General features: G+C 48.4%; 1 protein-coding gene and 1 pseudogene across 1 annotated transcript; both read right to left on the bottom strand.

Annotated features, from left to right (window-relative positions):
• Nucleotides 1–1,757: 1,757 nt before the first annotated feature.
• On the bottom strand, nt 1,758–3,656 carry LOC136519583 (uncharacterized). The gene is made up of 4 exons (XM_066512967.1): nt 2,603–3,656; nt 2,462–2,527; nt 2,243–2,380; nt 1,758–2,107 (listed from the first exon to the last, which is right to left on the bottom strand). Exons 1-3 carry the CDS (start codon nt 2,814–2,816, stop codon nt 2,301–2,303), a joined length of 360 nt encoding a protein of 119 aa, XP_066369064.1. The 5' UTR covers nt 2,817–3,656; the 3' UTR covers nt 1,758–2,107; nt 2,243–2,300.
• A 6,106-nt stretch (nt 3,657–9,762) lies between these two features.
• LOC136520572 (desmethyl-deoxy-podophyllotoxin synthase-like) lies at nt 9,763–10,807 on the bottom strand (annotated as a pseudogene).
• Between the last annotated feature and the right edge of the window lie 416 nt (nt 10,808–11,223).

Raw genomic sequence — 11,223 nt, forward strand, 5'->3', positions numbered from 1 at the left:
GCGTAGTCACTATGCTGCCTACTCCCTGTACGGCCGCTGATCAGCACGCTAGTTCGCCGCACCACCCGCCGTGGCGGAGTGGGACGTGACGACCCACTGACAATGCCAGGGCATGGCGTTGTCAGTGGATAGGCGCCCGGTGTGGAGCTGTCCCTGTCACCACTACCATGTCAGCAGGACACACACAGAGGAAAAGGAAGCCCCGACGACCCTGAAGGACGTCCTCTGCCTCTCGTTCTCCTTTTTTTCCTCGCATTGTAACCCATGCTTTCCCTTGGACTATAAAAGGGAAAGCAGGGCATCCCATTAATGGGCATTGGTTCACCGCACCACATCAGAGCATTGCACATCACAGCGGATCAAGCCAGATCACAACACACCACTAGAGACTTGGGACCCATCTCTCTCTCTCGACCGTTTGTAACCCCTACTACGAACTTTCAGTGCTAGTAACACGAGCAGCAACCACGAACTGGACGTAGGGACATTCTGCCCGAACCAGTATAAACCTTGTGTCTTGTCAGCACACCATCCGGACCAGACACGCAATAATACAAATTTATTCGTTGGTGTTTACTCAAAACACCGACATTATCCGATGCGTATAGCCCCCAAGCCCCTGGGCAACCCTGGAAGGGTCGGTCGTGGGGTCTCTCGATCGGGAACCTTTGATCCTGAGGCTTAACATACCCATGTGTTAGGATCTCGTCAGCTGGCTCAGGTCTCTGAAGTCCTCAAGTACTTCATGAAAAAGGATGGTCAATCTGACTTTTGTGATCAAGGTTTTTAAGTTTGTCATAGATGTCTGCCACTCCCTTAGTTTTTTTCGAAGAACTTTGAGCTTGGCAGTGATGTTCTTTGCACTGTCACTAGGACCAGCTATTTGGTTGCAAGTATTTACCAGGATATCCTAAAATTCTGCATGCTTTAACCAAAAAATTTCAAATCGAAATATTTAGTTTTTTTGTATCACTGTTGAGACAGAAACTAAGCAAGGACAGTGATCAAAGGGAACCACATCCAGGGCTTTAGCTGAAGTGTTGGGGTAGGAGGTGGTCCAGTTGTTGGATGTGAAAACCTAGTCAAGCTTCTCAAGAAGTGGTGATGGCTGCATATTTGACCAGGTAAATTTTCTTCCTTGCAACTTGATTTCATTTAATCCCACTATGCTGATTACAGAGTTGAATCTGAACATTTCTGCCAGGTTTGTTTCTGTCCTCAGGTTTTCTGATCAAGTTAAAGTCTCATAAAATTATCCACTCAATATTCTCTGGCATTTCAATCTATTTCAGCCAATTAAGGAAGGATATTTTCCCATCAGGTGTACAGGGTCCATAGACAGATGTGAGGATCCAACTAGAGTTATCATACTTTGAACAGAACTGAATAGAAATGGCAAAATAATTGGAAATTTTTTTCTGACCATCAAAGACCATGCTTCTTCATGCAATTAAGATTCCTCCAGACGCCCCAACTGAGGGGAGGAAATCAAAGCTATCAATAACATGGGGACAAAATTTTCCTCGGAAAAGATGCATCAATATTTTCCTTTTTTTTTGTCTTGGAGGCAAACAATATCACAGAAGGCATCAGTAATCTTATTCTTGACAGGGTCCCATTTCCAAGTAGAATTAATACCTCTTACATTCCAAGTCAGGATATTCCAGCTTTTGGTTAAGATTTGATTCATTTAAAAAGATGATAGAAAAATAGTCTCAAAGATGCATGCTTAACATACATCAACGGTTTGACATGCACTAACTGTTCAACTTGTACCAATAGCTCCTAGACTACTATAAGTTCGGGATCCAAAGTACTTTTACAAGTCATGATTAACTTAGCATTACAGACACAAGTTTTCAGACTCGCTAAACTTTCACAAAAGTGGCAGAGTCCCCAAAAGAAGCAGCCTCTCAGGCTCCAAAGCTTTCTTCTTTCAAAGTTCATTTTCGTCATTGTTTTCTTGTTCTGCCTGTCTCCCTATAGGCCTAGCTACGCCTTCACTGTCTTGCTGCTTCTGGTTCAGCTTCCTTTCCACTGGTTCAGTCTTCTTTTTCTTGTACATCAGGGTCTCATCAGTGACCTCCTCAGCATCCATCCCACAAAACTGCACACCAAGATTTTTGATTACTTTTACTGAAAGAGTTGGTGGTGAGGGAGTACAACAAATGCATTTCTTGCTTGAACACCCTGATGGTTTGAAACCATTATTATTTTTCTTGACCCTTTCACTTCTACGTACCTGACTTTCCACTATAGGTGTCAGCCTCTTGTGGCCCTTCTCTTCTTGTATGGTGTTCCTATTTGGCTATTTCTTCAATTTCTTGGATCAGCACACCCTTGTTCTTTCCACTGTCCTGTCCCATGGAGCTTCCAGCTTCTGTGGACACATTTTCAGAGCTAAGAATGCAGATTTTCTTAATAACAGGACATTGTTTGGGTATTGAGAATGAGATGTTACCCTGACTATTGGAGATCTGAGCAATTGCAGTCGAGGACAGGAACTTAGTGGCCCAGTCAAAAGTTTCTAGAGACAATAACATTGAGGTAAAAAAGTAGGACCAGTTGGTAGGGATCTTTACAATGAAATCACCAGGATTACCTTTGGAGAAGAATTTATCCCATAGCTTTGTTGCCTCCTTTGTTCTGGCTTCCTCCCAAACTCTGGAAGCAGTGTCTTGCTGCAAGGTTGGCATCAATGCCATTCCAACCATAATGTTTTGCTCATCTGGTTCTGCTAGAACTTGCTGATCCTGAGCCTGATTAAGACCATTGTTCATGTTTTCAAAGCCTTCAGACCGCTGATCCTCATTCATCTATTCCTTAGGGCCCTGTGGCTGCTGGTCATCAATGATCTCAATGTCTCCAACTATCTGCTCTGGCTGCTCAGGTTGGTCAGGAAAGCCCTCATCCCCAGGTCCCATCAGTTGGTCTAATGGTATCTCTTCATAAAAAAGGTTGACTGGTGAAGCTGGTGGTCCAACTTGGATTGGGACCTCTAGCTGCATTTCTTCATTAGCTATCTGCATAGGCTCTTCTTCAAGTGGGTCCAGAATGTAGACCTCTCCCTGTGGTTGCAGCAAATGTTGTTCATGCATATTATTCTGGAGGTCATTTATCTCCAGAAAATCCCCATCTTCTCCTGGCACTACTGGGTTGAAGATAACTGGATGCAAATCCTGGTTAATATCCTGAACTAGAGCAGGCAAATTGAGAGCTTCATTCAAATCCTAAACCACAAAAGGAGCATCTTGCATGGGCTGTTCCTGGGCCTGAATCTCAGCTGGCCATGAATCCCAGGCATCTTGCTGCTGATTGTCATTCTGCTCTTCCTGATCATTGAGCATATTCACAAGCTGCCCAAGGCCAAAGAAATCAAAAGGTACTCCTGCCTCCATGTCCACATCTTCCGGAATCGGGTCTTCATCTGGGGGCCCTGCTGCTGTGGGCGATGCTGAAGGACCTCACACTGCAGTGTCCAGGACTCCCCATCAATTGTGTCAGGTCCGGGTACACAACAAACTGAGGCACCCTTTCTAGATAAGTGACTCTCGCCCTTATGAGCAGACAGGCAGCGGAAGCAATCATCAGCTTCCCAGAGCAAGACCTTTGCAAACTCTCCAACTACACTGTGGATGTGCTTCTCAGTCCAGTAGTCATTTGGCAACCCCAACAGAAGCAGCCAACACTCATGGTTGAACATAGCTCTACGCCAGTTGCGTCCTTGGTTATGCTTGCAGAAGGAGACCGTGACATCCCCCAAAATATGAGGGCTTTCCGTAACAAGGGTGTCACGATCATACGTGTGATTGAAGCGAACCAGAGCTTGCCCCAAATGCGTGGGCTAAATATCAAGGAAAGCAGTAGGACGCTCAAATCATAGAAAATCTCTGAGAACGGCCCTTACCACAGCGAACTGCATCGCGTTGGCTGGCAGCGGGTTGAAGGTGACGATGGCAAGATCCTTGTTCCTCGCTGGCGGTCTTACCGGAGCAACCGCACGCACCATGAACACCCGATTGGGGATTTCTTCATGTTGCATTCCTTCAGGGACAAATGGAGCAGGATCGACGCGCTGAAACGCCATGTCTTCAGCGAAAGCGGTTGGAGCGGAAGCAAGCGGAGGCGCAGGGCAAGGAGGTGGAAGAGGGTTTTCAGGTGGCACTGTTGCCGCGCTTGGTGAGGTACGGCAGGAAGACGAAGAGGCAAGTGTCCAAGAAGCAGGGTCAGCAGCCAAAAAGGTAGAAGTAGAAGCAGGAATGGTCCACTGCCGAGCCAAGGAGGTGGGCTCACTGGTCCAAGGAACAGTAACAGGTGGCCCCAAATTCACACTAGCCCCTGCCGGATTCAGCGGAAAGGCCTTGAAAAGCTTCCAAAATGAGTTAAACACCGGCGGTTGGAGGCCGAGGGCCTATCAGCACAAAGAGAATTGAAGAGCCCAGCGTTATTATGGACGACAGCTTTGGCCTTGGCCTTGAATGCAGTAGATTGCTGTCGCTGCCTATCAGATTGCTGTCGCTGGTCAATTAGAGGGGGGGGCACGACAATACGCAGCGATGTGTCCCCAACCCATACACGCACGACATCGGATTGGTTGGCGGCATTTGACTCTAGGGTGACCCGCCGCGAGGCAGCTCAAGCAGGCCACGGCCAACCGAGGGAAGCCGGCATGCGGTTGATTAAATGGGCCAGAGTTAATGGCAGTGAGGCGCACAAAGGCCGAGCGCCGAGGAAAGAGAAGGCGGTCCCTCAGCTGTTTTGAAATTTTTGGCTTCTCAATGGGCTCAAGATTGGTGCCAGACAGAGGGGGAGATTTAACCACATCAGCAAAATATTTTTTCTAGTCATGGGGCTTTGGACATCCGTCCAGGAAACCCGCTCTTCTTCTTGGAACAAACGAAACTCCATCTTACAGTTCGGACCGCCATTGCCCCAGAGGTGAAAGAACAGGGAGAAAAGATCACGGGAAAAAGCCGTGCGACTCAATCCGTGCAGTGCTGTAGCTAACGTGTTAAGTATGTCGCCTGGGGAGTACGTTCGCAAGAATGAAACTCAAAGGAATTGATGGGGCCGGCACAAGCGGTGGAGCCACAGGCTTGGAAGAAACAGAGAACTTGAAGGTACGATCACTGAGGCACGAAACCTTGAAATGGGGGGCAGAGCCGCCAACGGTGGCCTAAAGAATGAGGCCGACAGAAACAGGACAGAGCTTGAACTTGCATCGGCCTAAGGAGACCACAAGCGCAAACGAATCAGAGCCTAAATCTGGCCAGGAGATAGGCCTTTGCAGACGACTCCAAACATCAGACTGAACTTTACGCCCCGGCTCAAAGGATAGCCCCGGGAGCTCAACCGGCAATGGCGGCAGAGACGCCGCCACGGACAACAAACAGGGGGCAGAGCAGGAAGAGGGTGCAGGACTCACCAGAACTTGCTAGATCCCGGCCAAGATCCTCATCCTTGGAGAAGGGATTGACGGCGATAGCCAAGGCACCGCTAGGCCATCATCCCGATTGATGACCAAGCAAGGAGGACGGCCTCCCAACTAGACGCCCATACGACGAGAACGCCCGGCGGCCGGGCAAGGAGGCTCCGTCGTCCAGCCAGGGCCAAGGCACAGCGTCAAGGCCAACGGACGGCGCCAGAGCTAGGGAGTCTGCCGGTGGAGGGTCGGCGGCGAGGGCTGTGGTGGGCGTCGGGGCCAGGATGGCCGCCGGCGCGGGGTGGAACGGGGCTCAGCAGCTCCGCTTCAGCTCCGGAAAACCTACCCTAGAGCAAATTGATTATCATCGTGCTCGACATTACTTGAACGCCATTTACATGGTTGACGCAACTTAACAAATATATGCTGGACACCGGCCAGTATGGTCGTCGTCAAAACTATATGACAGAACAGAAGCGATCTACAACGGTCCTGTTATGGGTGTTTTATCATCATAGTAGTCCACCGTATCAGGCCCCGGCGCAGTAGGACCCTCCGCCTCCTCTTCTGATGTGATGTCCAAGGTGATCGCCGTTGTGGGCGAAGAAGCGACGACCGCCGGTAGGTTCACGTGTGCCACGGTCTCCAGGGTGCGAGCGCCGTGCGCGGGCGGGATGCATGGACGCCACTGCCACAGCGATCAGGAGGTCGGACAACAATGAAGGTGGCGAGCTTGGCCATTGTTTATCCAAAACAGTGGTGGTGTTTTGAGTTGCTTGGCGTAGAATTGTGTTGGAGCTTGAGTCCTGGATGGGTTTTATATGAGAAAGTGTAGTTGATTTCGGCTCAGTATCTGTAACGGAGCTATAGTTAAAATGGTGTTTAATTCTACTGTCATGAGTTATAATTCAATCTTCTATGTCTAATAAATTAACCAATGAGTTGATGAAGTTACTTGCATTGCTGGTAGCCTGGCACGCTGTAACTTACATATGTATTTGATTACACTATTATTATTGTTGTTTTCAATGGCAATAAGAGTAAACTCTATGACTTTTTGGTGAAATTCATGGGGATCAAGGATATCTGCTCTGCGCCTGCACAACTTCGGCCTCGCTTTGGATAGATAGATTGTGGAATCTAAGTTAATAATGTTATACTCTTTTTTTTTAGAAGTCAAACCGTTGGAACTTTGACTGAGTTATATAAAAAAATGTATTAACATTCATGGTATGAAATAAGTACCATTAGGGTAATTATGGAATATATATTTTTAATCAACTTTATTGGAGACACAAATATTAATGCTATTCATTATAAATCTGATAAAACTTAAACTAGTTTGATTGGCATAATTTTCATTGTTATATTCTTTTGTGGACGGAGGGAGTATAAGCCCCGTTCGGCTTACCCCATATCCAGCTTGTTCGGCTTGTTTTTTCAGCCGGAACAATGTTTTTCTCAAACAACAATTCAGCCAGAACAGTATTTTTCAGCCAGTTTTAGCTAAGATTCAGCGAGCCGAATGGACGCTATATGTGTCATGCTATCTTCGTCGAGGACATGTGGAAGAGATGTACACGCGAAAGGTTAAAGTTTTATTTATTTGTTCTGTACTTACGGAAAGGAGGTGTCTGCATACATTTTCAAGTACGAACCATAGTTTGTTTGTTTTTTTAAAAAGATAATAGTATATAGTAACATTAAAGTAACACTTGTTTTTGTGATCATCCACTCTCTCCTCCGTATCTGTACAAGTTAGAGTAGTGTGTCTAGACACGGTCAAGAGTTTTACAGAGTTCGATTCTAAGATAAATGAGAACGTGTCTCCAATATATATATATATATATATATATATAGGCAGCTACAAAATAACCTATAGCCGGGTCCAACCCGCGCGTGCCATGGCGCAACCAGGCACCACATAACAGGCCAATAGCCAGTCCTGCTGGATCGGCTCCCACCCAGCCTACTCACGCACAACAGCTCCGTCACCCGGCTCGGCTCCGTCATCCACGCTCTCGAGCCACAGGGGAGCGCCGCAAAGTTCTCTACGACTCGTGAGGCCATGACATCACAAACTCCAAATCATAATCGTGTCCTTCGTTTGCCACCAGACGCGCCGCCGGAGAAGGTCCGTCTCGGCCACATCGCAGCTTCAAATCGGACCTGGCCATCCATGCCAGCGGGGAGAGGATCTTCAGGTGAGCACTCCCCATCGATGTGAGCAGAGATAGGATCTCCAGGTAAGCCGCTGTAAAAATCTGCATGACTCATCCAATCTCGAGCAGATTGCTTTTGGATTAAGAGCAGGTTCCTTTTGGTCTAGTCAGCAAGTAATTGGGAATTCGTATGTCGTAGCCTTGGAGTTGATGCCTTTGGGATGGATCTCAGTCGTAGCGCCTGCGCACACACCAGGTGTTGGACGTGCTAAATAAAAATCTCATGGTAAGATTTTGTCGCAATATGATTTTACTATTACCAGATTAGCTTTTCCCCTCGCTGCTTAGTGCGTATTGGAGACAACAAGATTGAGCAATCGGAGTTCCACTGGTTTGTTATTTCATTAGGATTTCTTCTTGCCGATGACAAGAGATGGATGGGCTTGCTTTCATTGATGGGACCTGGCTGTGCAGGTTGGTTTGTTGCTCGTGGGAGATTAGTAGCTTGCAGGCGTCAATCGTAACTCTGGACTTAGGATCTCTGCTTGGTTCTCCGCCCCGGCACCCTTCCAATTAAGGGAGCAATTGATCAACGATCCCACGAGCTCGCATCCCCGCCGCGGCCTTCCTTCTCCGTCGTCGCAGCGGAGGCTCGGCACACGGCGGCCCGGCGCAGACACGCAGCCCAGCAGAGACCACCAAGCCGCTAGCTTGGCCATGGCCGGCCCTGCTCGCGTTCGCCGCCAGCAGTGACCGATAGTGGCGCGCTACTCCAGCGTGCTCCCTGCGGCGTCGACCTCCACCGCGTGACCGACGGGGACCTCCACCGCGTCGACCTCGCCGGCGGCCCTGCGACGCGCTCTCCCTACGGTACCACCACCAGCCCTCTTCCCATGGCAGATCGGAGCAAGGGCTGTTCCACGACGAACCCATGGAGGGGGCGGCCAGTCCGGAGCATCCCGTCGTGGTGTTGACGGCCACCATGGCGGATGTACGACCTGGGCACGGATTTGGTTATCGTAAATAGTTTCTCGTAATTACTGAAGGCATTCTCTAATTATCGTAACCAACTATACAAGTTCTGGTAACTATTATCGTACTCGTTCAACCTGGAGGCCACTCCCATCGGATTAGCACAGATTATTCCTTTAGAATATATTATATATATCTGAGTATGGCATCACTGTATACGTATTTCGATTTTTCTTCTAGCATTGTCCCATGAATGCAGTCAACAATGACAATTAGTTCATGGTGGTCTTGACATTATACTATTATAGTAACCGGATGTGGATCTGAACACATGGCACCAATTTTTGTTAATTTCCCAATCTAATTATCATCATCCTGATCAATTCAGATTATTGTTTGTGTTTTTGTAAATTATTAGCCTTGATATTACTGCAAATGGTTACCAGAAACATACTCAGGACCATAAATTGCGGCAACCTCAATCCTGAATTATCGTAAATTTATCATGGCATATTTGTTTTATTATTATAGTAATCAAATAATCAGGGCATAAAATTGTGGTAACTTCCTACTCAAATTGTAGTCCGAGCAATAAGAATTATGGTAATTCTATAGTTTGCAAGCATTGGTCCAACATGTCCCTATTCAAATTATCGTAAATTACCATGGCACATGTAGTGGCATATTAAAGTTCACTCTGCACTTTACTTCTTGTAGAAATAATTTCCGTGGAAACCGTATGAAACCCTTTGGGGCAAAGTAATTTTTGCTATTGGCTCGTCTGAAAATCTTTTTGCGTCGATAATGTACACCTGTGGACACGTTGTTTTTCAGTAATTAAGGACATGTATGGGAACGAAAATAATCAAGTAGCGTGCTTTTGAAGATCACAACTAATATTAATAAATTACCTGAGAGATGTTTGTTCCCTCATCATGGACGTACGTAATGACCCACCCATCGTCTTCGTGGATTCCATTTTCCTTTGCAAACGAATTGAACTCCAGAGCAGAATTGTTTCTCTTGTAAAGCATGATACTCCACTGAGATAAATTGTTTGTTTTCCTGTGTTTTTTACTAGTGTACTTCAGTCGTTGCTAGAAAAATATATAAAAAAAAAACTGGACCGGTAGGAAGAACCGCCCCTACGGCATTGCACTGAGAAGAAGATCATTTATTTGGGTAATACTTTGTACTACATACTAACCTTGTCGTGAACGTCAAAGTGCAGCTTTGCTACCATCTTTGATTCTTTTGTCAGAGAACAAAAAGTCAGAAACACCATGGCATTGACATTTGATTCTTTTCTCGATCTGGAATTGGGTGCGCAGTGCTTACTCCGACCACGGACTTGATGTTGTCGGTGGTGAGCGGAAACTGCAGGTCACCTTCCCTCTGAATCCTCAGCAGCACGTCGAGCAGGTCCTCCTTGTCGTCGTCAGGTGCTCTGCTCTCCCCGTGCTCCCGGACCATGGCGTCCAAGAACGCGACCACTTCCTGCCGGTGCTGCTTCATCCGGACGGGCATCCGGCTGACGAGCAAGGCGAGGCGTGACGACGGGTACAGGTCCGGCAAGCTCATGTTGGCGAGCAGCTTGAGCCCGCGCTCCAGCATGGCCAGGAACGTGTCCCGGTCCTTGAACCGGCTCCCGATTATGGCGCGCACCGAGGAGTCGGCGGCGTACACGGCCAGCAGCTCGCTCAGGTTCACCACCGAAGCCGCCGACGCCACGGCGCGGAGGAGCCGCCCGGCCTCGTCCTCGCGGACGGGCCGGAAGGACTGGACGCGCCGGGAGCTGAGCAGCTCGACGGTGCAGATCTTGCGGGTCTGCCTCCACCCGTCGCCGTAGGGCGCGAAGATGATCCCCTCGGCGCCCTCGGGTATGGCCAGCCGGACCATCCGCGTCACGGGGCGCCTTGCGAATTCGATGTCCCTCGCGCGCGGCGTCCGCGGAGGAGGCGACCACGACGGGGAGCCCGCCGAGGCGAAGAAGCATGACCGGCCCGTGGCGCGCCGCCAGGTCACGCATGGCGTGGTGGGGGAGCGCGCCCGCGAGGTGGTGCAGGTGCCCGATCACCGGAAGCGCCCACTGCGACGGGGGCAGCCGCGGGCCACCGCCTCGACGGCACAAAGCTCCACGACTGAGCCACAGGAAGGAGACGACGGCCAGGAGGGGGAGGAGGAGGAGGTGGTGGACTGGAAGCGCCGCCATTTCCATGGCGGCTTGGTGCTCCAATTATGAGTGGCTGGAAGGAAGGAGCACCTCACTCAGACTGAAGTAGTCAAGTGCAGCTTTGACTATTTTATCCCAACAGACAAAAAGTGTTGCCCCACCATGGACCACTTGTGAGGTAGCAAATGAAAGCTGATTTCTCACTAGGACAGTTCTCTGATATTGACATTTTCTATACTCAAATATACTAGCGATAAGTTCATTGCCTTTGAAAAAAAATATAAGCAGGGGATTTTATTGGTATTTTGGCTGGTCCCATTTGGAGTGACTCCATATCTCTTCAAAGCAAGAAGTCTGGGACGAATGGAGGATTTCCAAAGAAAAAGCAAGTAAATGAATTTTATAGAAAAGTTATCTCAACTTGGTGTTTCAAACAAAGGAAAACTGCATTCCTTTCCGAGGGAAAGGTTAACCTTGCTTCAAAAACATAGGAA

The sequence above is a fragment of the Miscanthus floridulus genome, chromosome 18 (assembly GCF_019320115.1).
Source record: "Miscanthus floridulus cultivar M001 chromosome 18, ASM1932011v1, whole genome shotgun sequence".
Classification (NCBI taxonomy): domain Eukaryota; kingdom Viridiplantae; phylum Streptophyta; class Magnoliopsida; order Poales; family Poaceae; genus Miscanthus; species Miscanthus floridulus.

Excerpts from the sequence above, each read along its gene's own strand:
- LOC136519583 (XM_066512967.1), bottom strand. The coding sequence starts at position 2,816 with ATGAATGAGGATCAGCGGTCTGAAGGCTTTGAAAACATGAACAATGGT. Across the intron at positions 2,528-2,602 it reads GGATAAATTCTTCTCCAAAG|AAACTTTTGACTGGGCCACT; the intron begins GTAATCCTGGTG and ends TATTGTCTCTAG. Across the intron at positions 2,381-2,461 it reads TCAGATCTCCAATAGTCAGG|AAGCTGGAAGCTCCATGGGA; the intron begins GTAACATCTCAT and ends ATGTGTCCACAG.